This window comes from Nannobrachium achirus (assembly GCF_963921795.1).
Source record: "Nannobrachium achirus genome assembly, chromosome: 5".
Taxonomy (NCBI): Eukaryota; Metazoa; Chordata; class Actinopteri; order Myctophiformes; family Myctophidae; genus Nannobrachium; species Nannobrachium achirus.
In genome coordinates, this window is record NC_137814.1 from 37,800,993 (window position 1) to 37,828,686 (window position 27,694).

The window sequence follows — 27,694 nt, forward strand, 5'->3', positions numbered from 1 at the left end:
TTTCACTACTTTTGTGCGACGGCCTTGTCTGATGAAGCAGAGCTTTACTTTGCAAAAGAACTTACACATTTGAAACTTGGAGATAAGAGGATTCCACTTGACAACGACGATATGGAGCTCAGCTGACTGAAAGCCTCTGTCCGTCATCTCGTGTTGAGGGTAGCGTCTCTCCTACTTTCACACTTGTTCCAGTTCCATGGCGAGCTAGGTGGCACTCCTGCCAAAGATAGTGTAGTCTGAACTGACCATAGACCTAGAGGGTGATGGTGGCGTGGCTAAGGTCTACAGAGGAGGGGGAAAGATACTTTACAATTATTATAAGCTTAGACAAGGCCTCTGGTTCTCGTACTCCCGAGTGGTTTCCTGAGTTACGTCCGTGCATAGTTGTAGTGGCGATGATGAGTGTGTGTCAGTAATCACAGAAACTGCTCAAGCTCACTCCCACGTGGTCTTTGCCAGTTCATTGTTAGTTCATTGTTCAACGTCTGAAGCAGCTTGCTAGTAGTTGAGGAGGCGCTCCCTTTCCGTCCCTGCGTAGCGCTTGTTGGCTGCCAACACCTTGGCTTTGTTCACGGAAGGACCTGCGAAATGATTCACAACAGTGTGACATCAGAGCCACTCCACTTCAGTTCAATGCACGTGCAGCCACTGTGGCTGCAGAATGCCCTGTAGAGATTTGAAGTCATGTGACTGCATGTGCAAGTGTAACAAGTGCTGAGGTATTAGCTTAGTTTTATATGACAATGCATTCCTAAAAAATATCAAGGATAAGCCAAAAAGATTGACTAATTTTCTCATTTCCAACATGTGATGTACGATAATGTAATGCAGATTCCCTGTTGGATTCTTGTGTTGATACTGTCCAGCTGGTAACAGTAGATAAGACAGAGAATGCATGCAACATTGCTCCTAAAACGAGGGCTTCGTGGACCCATTTGCTTATAACTGTCACCTATGGGTCTTAAGACTGACATTGATCTCAGACCGTTCCTATATAGACCTTTGTTGCATGCGTTTTAATTTTGCCTCTATTCTTCTCTTTCTATAGGCGGCCCTTCTCACAGCACTTATCCTCCTATAGGCTATCAACACCATGTCACAAAATGTATGAGAATAAAGGCCCATTCCCACTGGGCCAGATAACAGATAAAAAAACTGTGGCCGATATTTTTTTTATCTGTATCTACCATCCACTTTGAATGGAAAAATATCTGGAGAAAGAGTTTTTTTTTATCTATTATCTGGCCCAGTGGGAATGGGCCTTTAGACTTTGCTTCTGTGCAAATGCCCTCTATAGCCCACTGTTGTGAATATGGATTTGTATTATTCAGATTGTTGTACTTTTGCACTGTATTATAATTATTATATATTTATTTCCTTTTCTGGTTCTTTTCATTCTGCTTCTGCAGTTATTTGATTAGGCTACTATACATATATGTATTCTTTTGGCCAGTCGAATGTGTAATTGTTCCTGAATTTATGTACGTTTATGTAAGTTTCACCTGTGCTCCATCCAGTACTTTTCCACTAGTAAATGGTCTGGTTGAGTGTCACACCACGCTGATCGGCAATGGGTGCCATCTGGGTATTTATTATTGTCACACAAAACATTCTCCCTAGCCTTTTTGGAGCTGTGTGAAGCACAGGCTCCCTATACGTGGCCGTGTGGGTCTGTCTGTGTGTCTGTGTGTGTGTCTGTATGTAGCCTGAACTTCCTAAACTTCGGCACGCTACTAGTCCCACAGTTTTGCCACCACACACTCGCGCCATATGTCAAATCGACCGGCTTACTCGGGAATCGTGGGCTAGTAACTTGCTAAGAGAAAGGTTCAATAGTTTAATTGATATTAATTTATTAGTGAATTAATTTTCCCCATTGACTTATAATGGGAATCGCAAAAACTCACATTCAATTATTTGTCTCTCGCAAACCATAGGGGCTAGAGTTTCAAGACTTGGAGAGGAGGTTCATAATGATTTCAAGGATTAAATAAAAAATAATTGTGTCATTTGGCCGCATGGTGGCGCCATAACACCCCACTTTACGTTTTGGCCTGTAACTTTTGAACCGTAGGTCCCCTGGATTCCTTGGGTCATGACGCATCTCCCCATATAGGCCACGCCCATTTGCGCCATGATAGATTTTCCGCCATCTTGAATTTTCTCCAAAACACACTTTTTGCTCCTTTTCCTACATATTTTCTTCAAATGTCACAAAAATCGGTACACATGATCCACACACACACACACACACACACACACACACACACACACACACACACACACACACACACACACACACACACACACACACACACACACACACACACACACACACACACACACACACACACAGCTCCACTTCACACGGGTGTGATTTTTTTTTACCATTTTGCGCCTACTAGGGTTTCCCAAGTCAATGAACTATTATTGTTTAGTCTCATAAATGATATGTACTGTACAAGTATATGTACAGTATATCTTAAACCTAGATTCCCTATTCTGGTCATGTCATAACAGTCGAACATACATCGAAAATAAGCGAACATACCCAATCTATGAGTTCACAATGCATCACGTTGTGAGCTTGCAGATCAGCTATTTCCGGTGGAGAGATTGGAAAAAAACGAGGGGGCCTAGTATAGAAGAAGTACATAGGGTTTAAGTTGTTAAAGCCTTGTGGTGGTTCTGACCTATATAGCTGAGCAGCACCGGCAGGAAGATGAGACCATGCGTGGCCCCCAGCAGCACTATGGCCAGGTACATGCGGAAGTAGAAGATCTGGAAGATCTGGGACTTGGACAGGGCCAGAATCAGGATGCCACCGAACTTGGTTAATGTGATCCCGCTGAAAACCTGGAATTAAAAAAAGAGGCACAGCTCACAAGTCTGACATCATTTTGTAGGCAGAGGAGAACTTTTGGGGCCAAAAGGCCCCAGCGCCCGTGAATATTTTTACTATTTACTAATTCTTCTTCTCTTTGTTGTTGAAAGGAAAGTGGTAGAATTATACTTTAGTCGTTATTTTTGTCTTGGATCTGTTGAAATAGCGAGGGACAGATATTGATAATAAATCTGCTTGGAGGTCCGACTACAAAATGATGTCACGGCTTAAAAGCCCCATAGTAACAGCAGGCATTACAGTTCCTAAGTCAGTTACTTGTTGCCAGGCTTCCACCACTGGATGTGTGCTTGTAGTTTGTATACTTGCAACTAAGTATAAAGGCTAACAATGAGACTTACTGAGCTGCCCATGTGAGCCAGAGCCTCCTCAGCCCGCTCCACCCTGTTGGTCTTCACGCTAATGGAGAACGCCCGCATGATGTGACTGCAGAACTCCACAGAGATGCCAACGCTCTGCAAAAACACAAAAAAAGGACCTTTTCTTTGACGATGGCTGGCCAGATTGCTGACATAGAAACATAGGTTTTTCAAAAAGTCTTAGAAGGATTCAAAAGACACTTATAGAATTGGGTCAAAATTCTAATTTTAACGATTTTCAAAAATAGCAGATCTACAAGCTCGCAGCGCGGCACTCGGTGCCGCGCTGTGAGCTTGTATATCTGCTATTTTTCAATAGTTAAAGCATAAAATAATGATACACATAATGTGTACCCGTTCTAAACTGGGTTAATGACAAAATGTTTCTTTTAGCTTGACGAAAGCTTTGCACTGAGGTATTACAAGATGTAATATGTAATAACAACTTGAAGAAACGGGTCACGTGGAAAGCTAAACAACAAACAGATCTGCTGCCTCATGCTGGACATTTCACTTGTAGACCAGCTGATGGTTGAGCCTTTACCATGACAAGGTTGACCAGGGACACAGCGTTGAGGCTGATGCCCCACAGCCACATGACCCCAAACATGTTGATCAGGATCATGGCGATGGTGACGCTGACGAGCACGGCCGACCACAGCTCGAAGCCCAACAGCACCGCGGTCACTACGAAGACGGCCGCTAGCGACACGCTCAGGTTCAAGGCCGTGTCGTAAGCGATGGTCAGGTACTGCTCGTAGAAGACGTAGAACACACTATAGAGGGAGAGAAGAGCAGAGGGAGGATCAGCAGGAGCGCCCATGAAGCCACTTGTTTCATACGTTCACAGAGCTCATTTCATTTGGAGACACCAACAGAAAGCAGGAAATAAAATAAAAACAAGCTTTTTAAGCTTGTTTTTACTTTTTCAAAGTGACTACTGGCCAATCACAGCACGTCCTTTCCGGGCTACTGATTGGCCTTTTTCTGTGACGCACATGGAAGCTTGCCTTTCCTCAAAATGGCGCCCAAGATACAGGCGCCCCAGAGCCGGAAAAGGCGTCTACCTTTTTATGTCTATGGGAGATAACATGATATAAAAACCTACGTAGATACCTCAGTTGCCGCTGCAGTTCATTGGAGCGACCTGTATCGCAGGGAAGTGCGGAAGGCACACTGCCACTCAACTATGACTACAGGCCAATCACAGCGTGTCTTCTACAGGGAAATTCACAGAAAGGGACGTTCGATAGGCCAATCAGAGGCACTTGCTTTGGCAATGTAAACCTGTGTTTCCACATGCCAATAAAGCTCCTTTGAAATTCAATTCAAAGGAGCTTTATTGGCATGTGGAAACACAGGTTTACATTGCCAAAGCAAGTGCCTCTGATTGGCCTATCGAACGTCCCTTTCTGTGACGCACGTGGAAGCCTGCTTCAGAATTCCGGAAGCTTGCCTTCCATGTTGCCTTCCCTGGAATACAGACGCCCAAGAGCCGGAGGAGGCGTCTAACATGGCCTGGCAGAGATCTGCGCTCCGAGGAGGGCACTATTCTAGTTTTTATTGGTATTGGTGTGTGTGTGTGTGTGTGTGTGTGTCTGTGTGTGTGTGTGTGCTTGCAATCGAGCGAGTATGTGCATGGTTGTGAGTGTGTATAGCTTTTTATTGCATCTTCGTATTACTGCATGGTTTTAGTACTGCATTTAATGCTGTATTTATTGTTCATTTAGCAGTTTTTATAGTTCTTATTGTGCCACTGCTGCTGTTTCACACTGAATGTCCCCCTTCGGGATAAATGAAGTTTTATTCTATCGTGTATTTTTTTGTCTTTCATTGCCATACACAACCTCTCACCCAAAGCCCATTTAAAGAAAGCTTGCTAGCAGAGACCTACAGGGCAAGCACGGCACGCATCAAGAATATCCATGAGCATGACAGCAGACCCAGTTCATTATACTGTTGAGGTTAGAATAGAGCAAATGTGAACCATCTACTTGACAAGGATGTTTATGTATAACATTTGCCCCTTCTCATCTGGTTGTGCTCTATACTGTCAGTAGTGCCCTATTATCCAATTCCATCCTAAAATATTAAGTTAATTTCAATGTATAACATACTTTTCTTTACTCTTTGCTCCCAACACCCTGAATTTTCCCCTGGGGTATTAATAAAGTGTTATCCTATCCTGTGCTATCCCATTCATCAGTTAGTGTTCTGTACAGTACAGCTGTACTGTATGCAGACTTTCTGAAATCTAGAAGTATGGACTAGAAGTATGAAGTGAATGGTTAACATCAAACATTTGCTATAGGCTATAAATGTTGTTGTGAACGATGTTATCTAGGGCACAATTGTGCCCTAGATAACATCGTATAGCTTGAACTTTGAGTTCAAAACAAACTCAACTGTCATAATATAGTCTACCACACAAAATACAGGGATACTTATCACTTTCAAACATGTTTGGGGTCATCTGTTTGGGGCCCAAAACTTCCCATGTTTTTGAGTGAGTGTCCCTTCCATTCCATTAATAGAAATCTGTGAATTTACCACCGGCTTCGACTGCTCTCTTCGCATTCAATCCGACTTTTTCACCATTTCTCAGAAGTTTGAATGCAGAGAGTATGCACTGGGTATCCACGGAGGAGTATCCACGGTATCCTGTTCTCCGTGCACTTTGAAGTACGCATGCGCCGATATCTCTCGCCTTGAATATTATTCCCCTCAGGGGAATCGAACCCAAACCGTGGGTTTGTTGCATCCGTGCTCTACTGACTGAGCTAATGAACGGATGATGTGACTCCTTTTTTGTGCATTTATCTTTGACGTGGATAGTGGGGTAGGCGTGGATAGTGAGGGACTGAATATTTACTATTCTGTCCATAACGGCACATAACTCGGTAACGCGGCTGAGTGGGATTGGGCGCCGTTCCCACGGCGCCACGGGTCATCGGCGCCCAATACCGCGCCGCTCCGTCGGGGTCTGTGGCGTGGAGCGTTACACCGGGGAACAGAGCATACTTGGCATCTGGTTCGAGGCTGGGATTCACCTCAGGTTTTATTTTTGCGCTCCTCTGAGGTTGACCACTAGATGTCGACATTTTACTACTAATATCTCTGCATTGGTGAGTTATTGGATACTGGATATCCAAGTATCCTGGATACTTTCTGCATTGAAGAGTCTGAAAGCACGTGAATATTTCGCATTAAGTGCGTTGATATCATTCGAACCAGGTGGAATTTACAAACTATAATCCAAAAGGTCTTCACATTCACATTTTAGGCAAAAGGCATGAAGATTGGAAGCAGTTTTTTTGGGGGCGTTGTTGTTTGGTCTGATTAAAAAAGGTTTACCTGTAAGGGAAAACCTTGTGGCCCACAGCCTGCGTTATGTTGTCAGCCAGAACCCGGGCCATCTTCAGGGCATGTATGAAGTCTGATGAATTCTGCAGAATGGTGTGGTAGGTCATGAAGTAGGTGGCTCCTACACCGCTGGCATTTGGATACAGGTGCACCGCTGAGTTGTAGGCAGCATGGCCACTAGTGGGAGCACAAAAAGCAGAGATTTTTAATCTGCAAGAATTAAGTGGTCAAATAAAGTTGAACTGAGAATGAAGCAGCATAATGTAACGTAAAAAAAAGGTATCACAGGAATCAGAAGTGATACTTTCACGTCCCTCTCTTTGTTTCTGATCTGCCAAAAATAGCAATAGTGTGTGTGGGGACTGCCCCATAGGTCGAACTCCTGTTGGGTCGACTGAGGTTAGGGTTAGGTTTAGGCATAGTTTTACTGAGGTTAGGGTTAAGGTTAGGTTTAGGTGGTCGGACAAAAGGGAGTTCGACCTAAGGACATGTTACCGTAACAATTGCAGCCCTACTGGAAATAAATAAAAGAGACTAGCGTGCACACACACAGTTGTTTTTTAATAATCAATTATATCAAGTTGTTACACTAATGATATTTCTTAATGAACACAAATTACCCTTTCCCACAATTGATGTTGGGGTTGTCGGAGAGAAACATGGGTAGGAACCGCACGAAGTCTTCTCCTTCAGGTCTCTGTTTCCCACTGGCAGTCATGGGTCGACAGTGAACACACGATGGATCCACCACTGGAAAACACAGCATCACAGAATTTCCAACAGACCAAAGCAATAAGACGTGGGCAGTTATTCAAACTGTTGCTACAGTTACTGTATGTTTGATAACAGGGATATATTTTGTTAGTCATCACATTGACTCACAGCCTGAATCTTAAAGAGAAAAAGCCTAAAAGCTACAGTACTACATGGTATTATGCAATTTACAGAGGGAAAAAAGGATATTGAACCAAATATTAAAATAACTACATTAAATCACAGCACTTTTCAGGGCACTAAACCAAGAGGATGCTTCCAATGAGTGCTTGATTTCCTCTGTGAACACTTCACACCGTAAACATAACAGTCCATACTTCCTTCCTAAAAGTCATAAAGGGAAAGTTTAATATTGGGAATCCAATTTCAACTAAATAGCACATGTGCTACTTGGCCATTTCATCATTGTTAAAAAGGACTTCCTCTTGCCTTTTAAAAACACAAGCGTGGGTGACAAATGGAGTCTGCAGAGAATGACAGGAGGGTTCAGAAGAGAAGAGCATGTGGAATGCAGAAGGCGGGTTAATGGTTTACCTGAGGCGTTGCAGAACGCCCCCGTGGAGTTGAAGTATCGACAGCAGGATGACTGGGGCTTCACCCAGTCAAAGTAATCATCCAGCCAGGAGGACGGTGTGAAGGCAATAGTAGTGCTGCGAGTGAAATGAATAACACTCTGAAGTCAGGGCTGCAACTACCCAATCCTTTTTCAATTCATCAAAAAGCGCATTTTATATATGTGTGTGTGTGTGTGTGTGTGTGTGTGTGTAACTAGTCGATCAGCAAATTCTCCAAATATAGTATAGACTGGTCTTACTGTATGTACATGGTACAAAATGTATTGTAAACTTTTGTCTTTTGTACAGATTGTCCATTGGTGACTGAAACAGTTCATAGCAGGGATGGGACGATACGCGATATTATCGTTCATCGTGATAAAAAACATAATCGTATCGTGGAGATTTAATGTATTGTGATAAAATAGCCGATCTACAAGCTCCACAACACGTCACAACGCGACGTCACAACGCGTTGTGAGCTTGTAGATCTGCTACTTTTTGGCAAATGTTCCCTCCCAGGATAATGGATTTTGACTGTTGTGATAATATCGTAAAGCGTGATTTATTTTGTCACAATAATCGTGATATGAATGTTCATATGGTCCCATCCCTAGTTCATAGTTCCTGGTTTCTTACTAGTTACTGATGAGTTCATAGTTAGTGGTTTCTTACTAGTTGCTGATGAGTGAGGAGTAGTTCATAGTTAGTGGTTTCTTACTAGTTACTGATGAGTGAGGAGTAGTAGACCTGCTGCACCAGGGAGTTGTTGTTGCAGCCCACTCCTCCACACACAATGTTCTGACCGGCCAGGCTGGTGTAGTCGACCCCTTCCTCCACTACAAAGTACACCGGGGGGCCGGTGTGGAGGTACGTGGTCAGGTTCTCAAAGTACTGCAACACATAGGAGTCCTGGGAAAACAGAACAGAAAGAGAGGACGGTATGTATAGGTTGTAGAGGTTCTATGGCAAAAGGAACAGAAAGTTTCATTACACAGAACATCACAGGTGTGAAAATAACATCTGAAATATGTAACAGGAACTGAAAAGTTTGACATGCAGTCTCCCATTGATGAATAACAACCTGCAGTGCATGAATAATAATACATATTGTGTGATCATCTGAAATTTGCAACTACTAATAAATAAGGTAAAGAGATCGATCTTCTGTGATCACAGGCTAACGTTAAAACTCAAAACAATGCTTCGGTCATGCCGTAATATAAAGATTATATATGTAATTATAATACTTTTGACAACGAGCTAAAACCTAATTTTAGGACATTTGCTCACATTAATTTGTGTTAATCCACTTGTAAAATAGCTCTTAATGAAAACCAACTCTAAAATGTTGTCAAATGCTTAATTGTTCTCCATTTGCCTGACAGTCTGACAGTGACACAATGTTGAAATCATCAACACAATGAGACTTCTCAGGTGCAACGTACAGGACGAGAGCTACACAGACTTACATCCGGCATGGAGAGTTTCTGGTCCAGTCCGATCTCTACTTTATTCACCACAGCAATACTGAAGGAGAGCATCCCCACGAACACTGCTACCTAAACAAAGGGAGGAGAGGTTATAGAAACTTTGTAAATCTCAACTAAACTACCACAAAAACATTTTGAGCAAAACGTGCAGCCCGATTTGGTACTCAGAAGACATAGAAGGCCTGTGGGAGAGCAGTCCGACCGTCACATCTGTTCTTCAGTAAGAAAAGCATCATTGGATTACTTACTACTATGGCACCCACTCCTTGTGGATAAAGCAGGGGTCTTCAACAGGGGATCCGGGACCGCTAGGGGGTCCTCAGAGTTACTACAGGGGGTCCCCCAAATCTTTGAGTGATAGAACATTTTTCTCCTTTTTTATATGAACCCTAGTGTCCATATTCTAAGAACTGTAGCCAAAAATAGCAGATCTACAAGCTCGCTGCGAGGCGTTGTGAGCTTGTAGATCGGCAATTTTCGGCAAAGAGCTTTGATGTAGAGCGGTACAGAGTGAGGTCATGTTATATTAAGTATTGACGGTTCAAGTGGTTAAATATCTGATTGAAAACACAAATTGACATGAATCCAAAATACACTGACGATTCACGACTGTGCTGTCAAACAATGAATCTACGTTAAGGTTGTGGGGGTCCCTGCTTCATCTCTCTCTCAACTAAGGGGTCCTTGGCCTGAAAACGTTGAAGACTCCTGGGATAGTACTTACTACTATGGGTCGCACCCACTCCTTGAGAATAAAGGGGGCGTAGATCTTCTTGAAGAAGCGGAAGAGGAAGCCATCAGTCTTTTCTTCCTGACCTTCCGGAAGCTTCACACAGCAAATGATATCCAGACGATTCCCCTGCAAACACACCACAAAGATTCTATATAGAGCCGAAGAGAATTCTAGAGCTCGCGTATGGCCCGTAAAACGATATATTGAACAATCTTAAATAATCACAAAGATATATGTTTTTATAGAAACAGTGGTTTCATATATAATGTAAACAATGTTTTATATGGCGTTTCTAGTTAAAGACGTGATGCCATAGTTTTGTTCTTTTTCTGGTTTTCATGCGTCTATGAGGTTGACAGTACTTCATTAGACCCCTTGGTGTGGTTGTTATGAGCAATTATGTATGTATCCCCCTTTGTATTTTGTATTTCTTCCTGGAGGCTGACACCTTGTGGGTCAAAAGTGCCAATCCAAAAGCAGTGAGTAAATGACATCATATAATCATCCCCTCCTCTTTTACCATTCACCTAACAATGTGGGTGTGGCTAACTTCAGCTATGTCACCACCCACCTGACAACCATGCATACTTAATGAACTGGTGGGTGTGGCCACATAAAAACCTAATTTTAACTCTTTCTGCACACTCTTTGGGAAGACAATCCTCCTCCTACTATAACCATAATACCTGATAATCATGTTTTAGGGGGGAAATAAATCATGGCACTGCATCTTTAAGAAAAAGGAGTTGCGAGTATATAAGTGATGCTTGATTAAGTAGAACCTTTTTCCTCCATCTGATAATATCACAGAGCACTTAGAGAGCCTGCAAATTGTAAAGGCCAACTTCTTATTCCCTTCCCTTCATCTAATACACACGCACGCGCGCACACACACACACACACACACACACACACACACACACACACACACACACACACACACACACACACACACACACACACACACACACACACACACACACACACACACACACACACACACACACACACACACACACACACACACACACACACCTCAGAAACCCTCTAATGGCCTCCGCCTTGTTCTTCCTGTGAGTCATCACCACCGCCCACTCAGCACCACGGTCCTAAATACCACCACGTTCATTCTCACCTCCTGTCTCCTGGCGTCCAGGCCCAGCAGGCTGACGAAGCAGCTGATCTGCATCAGGAAGTCGATGAAGACGGCCAGGCCGGCAAACAGGGAGAACGTCCTCACTGCCGGCATGTCAGACAGGGCTCCTGCCAAAGTCAGCACACTCATTGTTAGCACTAGGGCATTCACCAAATATTCGAATATCAAAGTCACTATTCAACGTTGTTCACCGAAGTCGAATATTCGCTTATTTATTTATTTTTTATTGTTTTCGCTTTAAAAAATATATAGTTTATAAAGCTTGGCTAGATAGGAAGTCATAAGAATGAGTTGTCAATGCCTCTGGTGGATGAATTTGTTAATGCTCTATACCAGGGGTTCTCAAACCTTTTTTATGCCGTGACCCCAAAATAAACATATTTGAGCTGGGGACCCCCACCCTGACAAGCACTTGGAATTGTAGGTATTACATTTAATGTGACTCGGTTCAGCAGATAAATATTGTGAAAATAGCAGATCTACATGCTGTGAGCATGTAGATCGGCTATTTTCACAATGTTCGCCTCTTGCTTACTTAATATTTGACAGTTTGGCCAGTCCTGTCGAATATTCGACTATTCGAATACTTTGAGGTCGAATAATTCAAAATACTAAAAATCACTATTCGTGAATGCCCTAGTTAGCACTAACTTTTATAAAAGAATCATTCTCTTATTTTACCTATCATCGTTATGTTGTCAGTTTAAAAGCTGTGGGTGTACTGTAGTGTGTTAGTGTGTCAGTACCGAGGAAGAAGGCCACAGTCTCAGACAGGGAGGACAGGAACATGCTGGGGGCGACGTCTCCAAGGATACGACCGATCTGCTGGTGCAGTTCCTCCTGATGCATGCGCTCATCCCTCTGTGCACGCACACACGCACACACAGACACACACACGCACGCACAATAAGCCAAGAGCTCAACATTAGATTTTGCCCTAAAATTAGCCAGTAGCTATGCCCCTCCCAAAAAGCTTTTGTCCAATGCTAGCTTAGAATAACTTCCTGCTTGCCAAGGTTTGCCTTGGCAACAGTCTTGGCAAGCTGCCGGTTGCTAAGCTAGCATTGGACAAAAGCTTTTAGGGGAGGGGCATAGCTAATGGCTAATTGTCACATTCACATAACAGTTTCCCAACACTGGGTCGGGACACATTTGTGGGTCGCACACATTTTCATGGGTCTCTTAATTATTATTTCAAAACAATTTCAAAAGCAAATTCCCTTATGATTTTTTTCTAAGTAGTTTCATTAATGAATAAAAGAAAAATCTAAGAAATAAATTAGAAAACAAATGTTTAAGAAGAAGTGAAAATAGTCAATCTACGAGCTCACAACTCGGCGCGATGCGATGCGTTGTGTGCGTGTAGATCGGCTGTTTTCACTAGCTTGTGTCCCGGGCAAACGTATCATTTCTCTTTTGGGTCACAAGCTAAAACGTTTGGGGAACCACTGACATAACACAAAGGTTTTGGTGAAGAAATAATGTGGAACCTGGTATGTCTGCACTATGATGAAGATGTTGTCCACGCCCACAGCCAGCACCAGGAAGGGGATGACCTCGATGACGATGAGGGTGAGAGGGATGCCGGCGTAGCTGAAGATGCCCAGAGAGCAGGCCACGGAGCTCAGCACGATCAGGATGCCCGCTATCCCCAGAGAGATCTTAGAATCCACCTAGATTGGCACAAAGCCAGCGAATCAGTCATCTACCAGTTCCAAGAACTCGTCAGGCGTGTCAGGCTGGTTTCACTCCATCGCTGAACATTTCTGAGTTCGTAGGTCATATTAGAGTAAGAGTGACGTTTGAATTAATCAACCTTCAATGTGTACATGGTAAAATCCTCCTGAGTGCTGATTCAAGCACGTGGACGCTAGCGTCCACATTCTGGGGTGAACACAAGCTCACAAAGTTTCAAGCTTGTAGATCTACAGCGAAGAGATTTAGTGTAGATGGAAAAAGGAGGGGCCTAGTATAGACCAGTGGGGGACTCCAGTCAACAGAGAATATAGTATTTAACTGGTTAACTCTGAGAGTGTAAAGCAAAAATACAACCGTTGGGGTTAAATAAACACTCAGGATTTTGCTGTGTGATTTGGCAGGCAAAGCGCAAACCACAGAGAAACTACTTTGAACCCATTCCACGATTAGGATAGGACGTTAACACGATGACACACTGAACAAAATCGAGGACAATTGCAACACTAGGGGGAGAGTCTCACCATCAGTCGCCTGAGGCTGTGGATGTGACCGAGAGCCAGGGAGATGTAGACAAACATTATGATGTAGCTGACTAGTATGGTGCTGATGTCACTGTTGCTCTCCCTGTTGATCTCATCCTCTATACTCCTCTCAGAGTTAAACGCTACCGTCAGGTTGGGGTTGTCGTAGCTCTTCAGGTAACGGATGAATCTGAAACACACATACACACAATAAAAACATCAATGCATAAGAATCTACGTTTGAGCAAAAGTAGCCCTGGTAGGAAACAAACAACTTATGCCAACTCTCTTATGGATTTTGACGACTCACTCTTTCTCCCATGCCAGAGCTTTGCCCAGCTTGACCGTGTTGTTGTGGTAGTTGTTGACGGGGAACGTGATCACTAGAGCCGTGGCATTGTTGTAGTTGGTGCCTATGGTGCGGAGGAGGAGGAACGAGAAAAGTGCCAGTCAGGCCATGTAATAATAATGTATTATTACAAAACACAGCCGAATAGAAGCCATAATGAAAACAACAATAATATACAACACTGAAATGCTTCTTGTTGTATCCGGCAAATTGAAATTGTTCCTGATATTGATTTCTGAGCATAGACTGTGCACTGCAGATAATAGTACGTGTTCAGAGAACAATGAAAAGCTATTGTATTTATTAAACCTTGGTGCCCTTTAATGTTATCATAGGCATTTTAGAGATGCCAATATTTTATTCTGTACCTAACCACACCACAGCGGTTACTAGGCTAAATTGGAAGTCATTTTCAACAGACACATGAAACTACAAAGTGATGCCCAACACTATATGATGCGGTACCAAAAAAGAAAAAAAAGGTTGAGCTATTTTCACCATTTCCACTCCCTTTCTCTCTCCCTGCAATTCCTACTCTTAGTGTTTGGGCTAGATCCCTGATTTTTGGATATCATGCCCATTAGAAGGGACAAAGGTTGGATTAGATTTTTGGATTGATACATTTATGTTGTTTATTCATTTCATAAATATGATAGCAATGTCAAAATGGTAGCTGATTACTTGTTTTTGGCCCTTATGTCTGACATCTGATGACTTTCTATACAAAAAAACTTTTGTGCAAAACAAATGCTTGCAAAGGATTCCGAATCATGACAAAACCCTAGTTAGACCCCTCACATCCTACTCAAAGCAGATTTTTTTCTGGGCATTTTCCTCCTGTATAGAACGTCGATGGGATATATTCCGATTATACCCCTAAAATGGTATTCAGCTGCCCTTCTGAAACTGCTATCATACATTCTCTCACTCTTGGATGTCATACGAACAAAATGATACTACATATGTTTTGTCCCTTTTGATGGTACCGACATCTCGTCTAGCTTAAGGAGCCACACTTCAACAGTAACTTGGCAGCGATGTAGCTGGCAACGCTTGGGCATTTTTGTCACCACTAGTGTCAACGCAGCATAAGATTGACCTCAAAGAAAGTATTCATAAATAAGACACACAGTACGGGGTCGATGACCCAAACAGAATGACTTCTTGTGTGAACAGTAAAACATTTAAACTTGGAATAAAGTTGACAAAAATGATGCAACAATTGGAATTTAGAGGGCACATCTTTGTTTCCCTTTGTCCCATTTGTGTGACTTCAGCTCACCGTCGTAACCTCCCATAGCCAGCCAGGGGAACACAGGGCCTCCAAAGGTGCCCATACAAGGGTCGTGAAGGTTAGGGCTCATGTCATCAAGGGATGTTGGAGAACTGAGAAGAAGAAGAGACAAAGAGACCATGAAGGCATGGAGAGATTAGTCATTATGGAACGAGTCACCCCAGTCAGTTATGAGTGCAGCGCATCCTTTGGAGTAAATTAATCATAAGACCATCCATCGCTATCTCTGAATATCTCTTTGTGTGACAACAGAGGATCCCACAAAAATGAGGAAGAATGAACGATTGGCTCCATATCTTGCATCAGCATTTCAGGAAATGTCAAATATATTGAGTGCGTTTACTCAAATACAGCTGTTGAGGTCCGACCTTAAATTCTGACCTTTTCCCTGTCAGATAAGATCAATGTCAATGAGTTAAGAGTCAATGTGCAGCGCATGCCAGACCACCACTATTGTCCTGCAACCTCTTCAAACTTCTACACATGGCATGAAATGAGGTTAATCTTCCTCCAAAACAATACAACAAAAAAAACACATTCCCACCTGACACAATAGAGGAAGTGAGTGTGGAAGTCAAAGTAGACAATGTCAGGGAAGTCAGGATCCCTGTCGATGTGGTCCAGAACTTTATGGCTGTTCTGGAAGTAGTTGAGGACACTGAGGATGGTGCAGTTATTGTTGTATGGGGCCAGAGGAGCCAGACATATATCCTCGAGGGTCACCTTCTGCCCGTCGTACTCGGCAACAAGGCGCTCGATGCCTAGCTGCAAATCCAGCACCTAGTTGTCCGGAAGAACCAAATGAGCAACAGAGAAACACAACACAGCAATGATAGCTGATCTTCATGTAGAACCAGGGTTTTCCCTACCGGCAGTGCTGTGTTCTACCTGTAACGCACGTATACAAAATGTGAATGGCGTCTGCCCTCGTGAACCTTTCAAAGTAGCATATTTGATAGGGATTATGCACTGGCGCCTGCCCTGGCCACGCAAATAGCCGCGGAATGTATGCCCTAAAAAAAGTCTAGAACACACCACTGCCTACCGGTATATGCATTTTACTACTTTTATATTTTATATGAGGCCCTTTGTGAGCTTGTAGATGCGTCATACATCAGTGTGCGACTAAGTATAATTGGGCCACCCGTGTTTTCGTGCCTTACTGGGTCTATGGGTCTCCTGTGAAACGGCTCCCCCTATGGTAACATCCTTCGATGGGTCACACAGGTGTCAGTAACGTAGAGAGCACCGCACGCACATAGCCATCGCAGGTCTACGGCTCGCTAGAAGTTTTGTTTTAGCATTTTCAACATGCACAGTGAATTCCATGCTATAGGAATCTCAGATTCTCTGTCCGAATCACTTGTTGCCTACAATGAGGAGTGATGGGGGGGGGGGGGGGGGGTAACCAGACAAACCACTCTAGCTGCTGAACATATAGAAACCAAGCCACTCTTGGTTTTGGGAGAAAAAGAAAGGTGGTGATGACGATGTTCTGTCACTGATACAATGACTGATAGAGAGACATAAACAAGAACTGCTGCAGCTGTTCACTGCATAGCCTATTTGTTCTGATGTTTCTGTGGCATGGACACTGTGTGCACCAATGTTATGTTATGGTTTAGGCTATTTGATTGGTCTCCACAGCGTGTGGAGGGAGAGGTAAAGTGACGTTATTGATACATTTAGGTTAAAAAATAAAAAAAACATAGAAACAACGTAAGTTTTTCGCGAAAATCACGTTCACAGCCTGCCACAGTTACAACTCCATCCTAAGGGAAACACTGGACCTTTATGCTTTTGAGAAGACATGATTCTTTTGCCCCCCCCCCCCCCCCCCCATAACCTGTGACCACGCTAAATTGTTTGTGCTCACAATCTCTCTCTGTTGGCTCACCTGGTGTAGGATGTCCTTGTCCAAAATGGCTCCAAAAGGCACACTGGGTCCCATTTGGGGCACCCAGGTGAAGTTGCTGTTGAGCGGTGTGGTTATGATGAGCTGCTCAGTTCTGAAGAAGGGCGCGAAGTGGCTGTCAAAGAAGTCCTTCTCTTGGCGTGCTCGGCTATCGGGGGCTGACCAGAGGTCAACGGGGTCGGTGGTGATGCGCATGTAGGCCAGGCCTGACGAGGCGGCAGCCACCATAACCAGGGTTGACAGTATGACCACCAGGGGCTGCCGCACGCAGTAAGAGCCCCAAGCGGTAAAGAGGAGCCGCAGGGCATTCTCAAAACGCTCCCCAAGAGTTTCACAGCAGGTTGCATCTACACAGATAGAGGGAGACACCAGGATTACGTTCAGATCAGAGTGTGCTCAGTGCAAGAGCAGTTTAGCCGACCTTTAAGCTGAATCCTATTACATTGGGAAATGTGATGTCAAATATCTGCAAAGTTGCCTTTTAAGTTGTGAACAGACCAAGCTGCCTTGTCCTAACTATGTTGGGAGATCAGTTTGGGTGATGATTTTTGATCTCTCACGGATAAAGGTTGCTCCAAACACAATGCACAAGACGAAAATAACTTTACATGCCTTTGCACCGAAATTAGCATGCATATTATGCAAGTGTTTTTAAAGGTTGAGTGCAATGGCTTTTTTGGTCATTTTATTTTGATGTTTCAGTCTGAAACGGAAGCCTGTATGTTTCTGAACCAATCAGAAGGTCCCATCCCTTCAGGCGATGGCAAGGTAGAATCTCTCTTACGTGGTACGCAGTGTTATTGTTTGTAGCCTGCAGGCGCAGCTGGCCAAGGCAGAGAAGAAATGGCCACTGTGCAGAATATTTATTACCAGTTGCTTATTTCCAGCCTATAATGTTTTCAGATACATATTTTAGTGTTCTGATTAAGTTTACAATGAGTAATATACAGTACACCATCTGGACGTCATCTTGAATGAGATTCAAAACAGAGTAGCTCTGTAATTAAAATCAGCTGTGTTTGGAGGAACGTGCAGCAATGGGAATGAAATCAAGATTAATTTATATTCACAAGAGTCTATCCATGTTATCACGCAACACGTTTTCGTTCACAGGAAGTAATTAAGATTGGCTTTAAGGGACTTTTGATTTAAAAATGCACATTATTTTTCTTTTTTTAATCTATTGTTAGGTATGCCCATATGATGACCACAGATATGCTCTAAAAGTGTGAAATTACCCACTGCCAGTAGAGGAGTAGGCCTATGTCTTTGTTTAGTTTTTTCTGGTTTGTCACGTTTGACCCAGATCATTATGGGGCACAAAACTATTAACAGAAGCTATACCCAAGATTACGAATAAAAGGATGTCTTTTCATCTCATCAGCCGTGATGTTCATTCACCAGAGATGAATGCATTCCAGAAAATAAGTGCATTTGTGAACTTCTCTCCTTCCCTCTTGCACGCACATATACTGTATGCACACACACCATAGGTATACATACACACACCAACAGCCATATATAAATACAGTAGGAAAAAAATACAAATGCCATACACATAGCACATATTATGACAGATTATCAGGCACAGAGACTTTGATGGCCCGATTGCCTGGCAACACCTTGGTTACTTCATCAAGCACACAGTACATTACTGTACCTTGGTCAGGGTTGTCATTGTTCAGAGACAGTGGGTTGTTGCTGTCCAGTATGGGGCCATATTCAGACATGATTGTCCTTTTCCTGCATGCCAGAAAAATATAGAAATTGTTTAAACAAATAGGCAAATAAATAAAAGTTACAACAACGTCAAAATATATTGTCCACGCCTTGAAAAGTATGCATGGCATTGTGTGTGATATGGGTCCATGCAGAACAAACCATGAATAGACAGACACCATAGATTACAGACTATAAGAGAGAGAGACACACACACACACACAGGCATCTCCTGGTTCTTTACCTGTAGCACCAGGCTCCCAGCACAACAGAGATGAAGATGAGGAGGAAAGCCAAATAAGAGATCAACATGATTACGTCCATGGCATCGAAGCCAAGTATGGTCCAGGGCGGAGGCAGAGGAGGGGGCACTGGCTTGGGGCCGCAGGCCTCGGTGCAGTCCTGACAGGAACAGGGACCTGAGCCATCATCCAGGCCCTCTGTGCAGGCAAACGTCTTGTTGTTCATGGGAGTGAAGCCAGACACTGGGACATCTGCAACCACAAAACGGCAAAAACGTGTCATGGTGACGATGGCAACAGTAGAGATGTATGCATGATGTCATTCTCAAGGATGTGGACTGTGGATTGCTGCAGTCATGTTTGTAGTGATGGCTATATACAGGGTTCCCACACATTTTTACCAATTAATTTCCAAAACTTTTCCAAAACCTTTCCAGAATATTTAACCCAATTTCCAGGACTATATAACAATAATTCAGCTCAATAACGAGTCGCTTACTCCTATGCGCAATGCCCAAAGACAGGTAGTGTATGGCAGTGGTTCTCAACCTTTTTTGGCTGTGACCCACAAAATAATCATATTTGAACTGGGGACCCGGGCACCCTGACGAGCACTAAGAGTAGAGGAATTTTGGATAACACAGAGAAAATAGCCGATCTACATGCTCACAACGCCTCGCAACGCGAGGCGTTGTGAGCATGTAGATCTGCTATTTTCACAATTTCTGTGTTATTATATTTGACAATTTGGCCAGTGTTTAATTTGTCATTTCAGAGGCATTAACAAAATCAATAACAAAAAACAATGCATAGCTATTTTTCCAGGACCTTCCAGGACCCTTGATCAATTCCAAAACTTTTCCAGTACTGGAAAATATTTTTCTAATTTCAAAATATTTCCAGGAATTTCATGACCGTGGGAACCCTGATGATGTCATTCTGCAGTCATGTTTGTAGTGATGGCTATATAGGACAACGTAAAGTAACGACAGTATAAGTGATTTACCAGAGAATTTGGGTATTATGGAGAAAGGACTCTGGCCGTTTTTGATGTCAAACATGTACTCGATCCAGTTGGTGGCGTTGCAGTCCTTGGCGTCTTTACCACACAGCAGTGACAGGGCCTTCACGTTGGTAGACGGATTCTCCACGTCCTTACACGCATTGTACATGGCTGCAAAATGTAAAGACATCACACTTAACTTATCTTTGAACCATGGAACGTCAACAATGACCCACCCCGACCACCCCCTTCCCACTGCAGGTTAGGGTTTAGTTGTGCAACAACAAAGCACTACTGATAGTGAGAACACAACCAATCTGTAGGGTTGAGTTGTTAAATACAATACAATTCATTTGCTGTGGTTGGAGGTGTTGTAACTACTCATTGAGAGAAATAGACCCTGGCATTGGGTACTAGGACACCTACTGAAATAGTACTTCCTGTGCAATATATCCTCTAGCAAAACTGGACTATTAAAGGAGTAGTTCATCCCCAAAATGACTTTTTTTCTATTGATTACTCATGCCATGGAGACTATGGAGTTCAATAATATTTTTATTTTTTTGTCGCATTCCTAAGACAAAAATGTGTTAACAATACATTTACCCCCATTCGTTCCGGACGGGGACCCGTTTCGAAACGGGTCCCCATCCGGAATCAATGGGGGTAAATTTACTCGAATCAAATTTTTGTCTTAGGAATGTGACAAAAACCAAAAAATATTATTGAATTTTACTCTCCATGGCATGAGTAATCAATAGAAAAAAAGTCATTTTGGGGGTGAACTACTCCTTTAAGAACTAATGGGGCTGATAAAAAGCACCTCACCTCAGGATAAAAGAAAGCAAACCCCCTCTGCATGGTATGTGTATAAAAGCATGACTTGATGAGCAAGGGTAGAAGAGACCGGAAAATGAAGCGGAGGTCATCATGTGTACAGTTCAATATAAAACAAGGCTCCATTTGCTAAATATAGGACAATAGCAACCATTAGTCACCAGGGTAGCACGAGGGAGAAGTGATGTAGTTACTACTCAGCACATTCATTCTGACGAGCACAGATATGCCGAGTAGTAAAGTACAACTTGTTCCCATGTGTCCTCCTGGCCATGTCATAGCAATAGCAACTTTCATTTCTTTATTTGGCATTATTGCACTCAATGCCCGTGAACCCTAGGCAGTAGGGTCCTGATTCTGAGCATGTTATAAATAGACATGACAGCTCTTGCAACACAAAGTGTGTAAGCATGTAGATCTGCAATTTCGGGTGAAGAGATTTGACGTAGATTGGGAAAAAAGAGGGGACCCCTGTCAATGAAGTAGTAGTAGTACATTTAATTGCCACTGTACAAACCAGTGGTTTTTGATAGCAAATTTTGATTTAGTTTTAGTCATAGTCTTTTGAATAAAATGTCTTTTAGTTTTAGTCATAATTTAGTCACCTGAAAAGTTTTAGATTTAGTCTAATTTTAGTCGACAAAATATCATAAGATTTTAGGCGACTAAATCTACAGTTGATTTAGTCAACTTAAATGTATTTTGGCAGGCCTTGATGGAATTGTAATGACTGATTTTACACTTGGTTGTGTGCTGAAAATATGTGTGCCGAAAAAAGCAGATCTACAAGCTCACAACGCGTCGCAGCGCGACGCGTTGTGCGCTTGTAGATCTGCTATTTTCAGCACGCAACACCTGAGAGCAACCAAACATAAAATGACTCTCTTCTCCTAACATTTTAGTCTAGTTTTTATTTTGTTGACGAAATTGTCAATATATTTAGTCTTAGTTTTAGTCATCACAGCTAAGTTTTTATTTCGTTTTTATTTAGTTTTCGTCGGTGAAAAAAACACAGTCGACAAACATTTTTCGTCATAGTTTTAGTTGACAAAATCAACACTGGTACAAACTTACCATTAGCAAATGTCTGTCCAATGTAGTACGTCACTTCTGTCACGTCGGACTTGTTAAGTGTGGGTTCTGGGTTAAACTGGGTGGCCATCATGAACTGACTCTGGTGGGGGCTGCAGGTCAGCTCACAGAACAGGTTCATCAGGTTGAAGAAGCAGGCAGGGCATCTGCACACACACAGCAGCAGGGAGATAATCAAACTGTGTACAAGGTTGTCCTCATTGACCTCTCCAGAGTAGACTATAAAAGATTTTAAAGTTTGACCATAAATCTTAAATAGAAATGAAGACAGCGAGTCAACAAAGGTCTGGACAACACTACTCGCCAACCTTTGTACTCAGAAGGAACAGGTTCATGGAAATAATAAATGTCAAACTGTCTTGACACGTTTTTTTGGTGCTTGCGCCCTGAATTATTTTTAAATGAATGTAGAAGTGTGTCACTATAGCCTCTTTTCAACTGCAGCACCACACCACACCACATAAGAATATCTACATTTTCCATTACACAAAAGTTCCCTATCGGTAAGAAACAAATTGACCCTTTTAACTGTGATTATAATACAATATAAATTTGTATTACAACTATCCTAAATTATAATACACTATAATGGATTATAACTGTGATTATAATACACTATAAAGTATTAATGTATTACTATGATAATTATAATACACTATAATAGATTATAATAGTGGTTATAACACAATAGAATCTATTATCATGTATTACAACTATATCCTGGTGGTCTACTTTTTAATACCACATTTAGTACCACTTTGACACCTCTCTACCCAGGTCCTTGTAGTGGAAAACCTGGCACAAGTGGGCGGTGTGGTGTGGTGTGGTGTGGTGTGGTGTGGTGTTGGGCCTGTGGCCTGTGGCTTATGTGATCGCCTGGTTAATATTACAGCCATAATCATACCGAGACAGGAACTGAAGAGGCAGCTGCAGGCTCCGTTTGAGTGTAGTGAGCTGGGTGACATCACAGCACAAGCTTTGGTTTCCATAGTCATATCCAGGACACAGCTCCTACATGAACATCAAACACATCCACAGTGAGCTTCATGCGTGGTATCCAAATACAGCAGGGGTCTTCAACGTTTTCAGGCCAAGGACCCCTTAGTTGAGAGACAGATGAAGCAGGGACCCCCACAACCTTTTCATAGATTCCATATACCGTAGTCTCATCGTTTGACAGCACAATCATCAGTCTATTTTGGATTTAATGTGTGTTTTCAAATATCTAACCACTTGAAGGGTCAAAAATTAATAAACTTGACCTTTCACTCTGTAATTAGTCTGCTCTTTTTCTCCTCTACACAAAACCACTTCAGATGGATCGGCTATTTTTGGCTTAAGTTATCAGAATATGGACGCTAGGGTTCAAGTGGTTAATTTAAAAAAGGGGAGTTTCTATCACACAAAGATTTGGAGGACCCCCTGAGTAACTCTGAAGACCCCCTAGGGGTCCCGGACCCCCTGTTGAAGACCCTTGAAATACAGTATTGCCACTTGAATATGATGCAGAATGTTGGTTCCAGTGTTGACTGGGGGGGGGGGGGGGTTATGACTTATGAGGGGTACTTACCGAGAGAAGTCCTTTGCCTTCATCAGGCAGCGCTATGGGCGGACCAGTGTAATTGCAGTTGTACTTCTTCCCTTCAACCTTGGAGTCTCCACACTCACCATACCACACACAATGCTGGGCCTGAACCTGAGACAAAAGGCATCACATTACTGGACAATCATTTCTCTTGTGTGCTTTTTGGCTGAAATCCATTTGGCCATGACAGTCTCATGTTGTAACTCTGCAAACATTTCCAACTTCTTTTTACAGTGTAGTTCACCCAAGACGCTATATTGACATACCGGTAATCACTGAATACAATGATCTAGTTGGGATATGGAGCATAACCCCAATTTGACCTGGCTGGCAGTGTTCACACCGACTATTTAAAAAGAATACAACAATGGCGAACAATATACGCAGTAGTTATTGCAACCATAGATCGCATTTACTATGAAAACCTGCAGCTCATGTAAGTGTGACTCGAGATGCCCATATATGGACATATTGTGTCAGTCTCATGATAACCATTGCGGTCAGCAAAGTTTGACTTCCCCTGTTCACCCCCTCTCCACTTATGAAACCTGCTGGTACTACTACTTCCTGACTGATGTAGCCACCGACAGAATGGCGTGAATGGTAACATGTCATTAGGTCCAACTCCCTTTGGTCCGACCACCTAAACCTAACCTTAACCCTAACCCTAACCTCAGTAAAACTAAAAGGCGTGACCAATGACTCAATGATAACAATGTGTTCATTTATTGTCCGTGTCCAAAGCCTTAACCAGATCCATATTTGGTCATGTTTCATTTCCACCTTTTTTCCACCTTTAGTCATGTTTCATTTCCTTTGTTTACAGTAACATTGATGATCAGTAATACAGTTTACAGTTTAGGCATTTAGCAGACGCTTTTAATCCAAAAGCGACTTACAATAAGCAGATAATACAACAAGATAACATGTCAGAACATTAACAACAATATAACAAATGCATAATTTCAATCTAAAACAAAAAATCAGTAAAGAGAAAAAGAAAAAAAAAGAAAAAACAAAATGTTGACTAGCTTCATGTATGGTCATTGGGTGTTTCAGTAGTGCTATGGGTCAAGGTGGAGTCTGAAAAGGTGAGTCTTCAGTCCACGGCGAAAGCTAGCAAGTGAGTCCGTTGTTCTAATTAGTAATAATTAAAGATCTTACTTCTGCAAATACAGTAAGCCTCGACAGACCTGAAGTAACCAAATATTTGTGCTGAGTGCAGGTCAGGCTGCCTGCATCATGTGCTTGGCAGCTTTTATCGACTGAAGCTTCCTAAAAAAGGGGGGGGGGAAGAACTCCTCTATACACTATAATTTGTTTAGTTTGATAATCGAAAAAATATATATATATATAAATCTGTAGTGTATAATTTGTTATAGGGAAAATGTTTATCCTAACAAAAATAAAACATCTGAATGGGCTGCAAAATAAATCTTGCAGCTGGTCTACAATCTGTTTAACCAGCTCTTCAGTTAGCTGACTATTCAGCTTTAGCTCTCTTGCACGTGTTCCTACTCCTCTAAGAATGAAAAAGAGGGGTGCGTTAGGGAACTTCACTTCGCTTGCTCAATGTTTTATGACTCAGGCTACCGCTTACCCTCTGTCCTCTCGTCCGCGCCAAGTTCAAGGCCACCATCCAAATGCCCACTATTTGCACAATTGAGATTCGCTTTTTTTCAGAGACAATGCCAGTTGCAACCCTGGATCCAGGTTGGCAGGGAGCTGACTACTTTGGGTGTTTCACCAAACTGGAAGGAATGAAGGCCCTCTGTATCCTCAGAGATGGCCATTAAAAAATCCTAATGGAGGAAACCGATACTGATACCCATAACTTGCGTATCGGCAGTGGTTCTCAAAGTGGGGTCCAGGGACCATAGGCTCAGGGTTCCTTGAGGGTGTTTCAAATGGACTCTTACAGGTCTGTAACTCAGCGAGTGTACAAATGGAACCACTACACTCTCAGAGTTATGGGGGTCCTTGAAATTAAATAGTTTGAGAACCACAGATCTAGGAATAAATCAAATCAGCTACAAGTAGGTAAACTAATAATGTAAATAGTACAGTAAGAGTATAAAACAGTTGTGCAACATCAACTGAAACATTCAAAATGTTACTGTAAATGAAATATCATGTGATAATGATGTGATATGGGAATGGCATAGACTGGCAGACCCACCGATACCAGCATTTTAGGCAGTATCGGCAGCTTTTCCGATACTGGTATCGGAACAACTCTAAAAGAAACGTATCAATCAAATGCATCAGACAATGACGACCCCCCCCCCCCCACACACACACACACACACACACACACACACACACACACACACACACACACACACGTCCAAACTCGCCAAGGCAGATGGCTGCCCACCTAAAACCAGTTTCTGTTGCCGGTTTCTCCCTGTGGGAGGGGGAGTTTTTCCATCACCAAGTGCTGTCATGAGGTAATTGTGAAGTCTTGCAATTTTGCCAACAATGTCTCAAAAGTCAATCTACAAGACCCATGTCTTCAGGCCTACAAACAGAGCTGTAGAGTATTATTGGACCTTGATGAGTGTAAGTGCTTATATGCCTAGTATTTTTATTCCAGACATTTTAAAACAGGTTAAAATGAAAAACAGACATATTTGACCAGTGAAACAAACATGAACGTTAATAAGAGTCAGCCCCGTAAGTTCCGTAACCCATTGTTATTTTTGGCTCTTCAACAGTCTCACAGGCACAGTATCACAAGTTTGGCAACCAATGTGCTGTTTCAGCTTTGTTTAGAATAGAATTTGCTCTGTAGCCTTGACCTACATATTGACATAGTTATCGATATGAATACTAGGACTGTAAAACAAAGAAAACAGAGGTGAAGTGAGGACAATGTTTAGGTTTGACGATGATCACATTATCTAACCAAATCAAACCGAGTTTGGAACTTTGGACAGGAGTGGACCTATCCCCTAGAATGGCTATTATTGTGATATTACACACGTTTTCATGTATTCCAGATAATACATGAAATGTATGTCAATATCACAGCCACTCTAGGGCTAAAGTGGACACTAAACCCTCAACCATCCACTGTCTTTTTGTGTGTGATGTAATTACAGAATAATATGTCATCACAAATAGTGTACAATACACAGTAAAAGTAAAACCATCAATATTAAATGCATCCACGTGTAACTCAAAGAGATTACAATCTAATGTATAAACTATTAACAGTATTAACATGCCGGGGATGTTACCGTTTATAGCAACCTATCTAGGTTGGGTGTTGTGTCAGAGGATTATGACAGACAGAGAGGATTATTGCCAGCTACAGAGTATAATTTTTGCCTTGAGTTGGAATGGGATGGCTGTCACTTCAAAGGGGAACAGTAACACATTCCACAGTGTTGTTGTCATCCATCCCAAACAGCGTTGCATCTTGACGACTACAAGGTGTGTACAATGTGTTCTACCGCTCTGTCTGTCTGCCCTGGCCGGGTTATCCATCTCAACTTGTAGCCGGCGTGCTATGATGACAGTTCAGCTAGCTATAATAGACCACAGCATTGTTTTTCATATCCATACAGTAAGAGACTGTTAATAACAACAACAACAAAGGCAACAGCAGCAGCCACAGCTGCCCTCGTTTACAAACTAAAGTCAACATCAGTCGCACACGGGGGGGACACAAAAGAACAACCCACCACACATCATGACGCCAGGCTCACATGATGATAATAAGCTACTGCCAACGGGCCGAGTCATCTTTTTGGGGAGAAAAACGAACGTCAACAAACTTACCCATTGATAATGTCCCACTGCCAAGAGAACGAAGAGGAAACATAGAAAGTGATTGTTTGTCTTCGCTAACAGCTCCATAGCTCCCACTGTACACACTGACACAACACGACTGACCACAGCCTGCTCTGTGCTCTGCTGCTGCTGCTAAACTTTGCCTATGTGAAATGAGCAGAAATAGCGTTAGCAGAAATAAGGCTTCCGGCGCCGATCTCTTCAGAATAAGAGTACCCCTAAAGCCATTGAAAAACGTTGAAAAACGGATAATTTTGCCATAATATGGACGTTAAAAATATAGATTAAGTATCTAAACGAATATACA

General features: G+C 42.5%; 1 protein-coding gene across 1 annotated transcript; it reads right to left on the reverse strand.

The window, feature by feature from the left end:
- On the reverse strand, positions 1–27,500 carry npc1 (Niemann-Pick disease, type C1). Its single transcript, XM_080726509.1, has 25 exons — positions 27,376–27,500; positions 23,575–23,700; positions 22,909–23,015; positions 21,987–22,150; positions 20,079–20,246; positions 19,075–19,324; positions 18,772–18,854; positions 17,094–17,458; positions 15,741–15,976; positions 15,185–15,288; positions 13,864–13,966; positions 13,554–13,743; positions 12,825–13,007; positions 12,081–12,195; positions 11,314–11,441; positions 10,170–10,304; positions 9,425–9,514; positions 8,674–8,864; positions 7,933–8,048; positions 7,245–7,374; positions 6,616–6,801; positions 3,806–4,037; positions 3,244–3,357; positions 2,694–2,856; positions 1–581 (listed from the first exon to the last, which is right to left on the reverse strand). Exons 1-25 carry the CDS (start codon positions 27,451–27,453, stop codon positions 499–501), a joined length of 3,840 nt encoding a protein of 1,279 aa, XP_080582635.1. The 5' UTR covers positions 27,454–27,500; the 3' UTR covers positions 1–498.
- Positions 27,501–27,694: the final 194 nt, after the last annotated feature.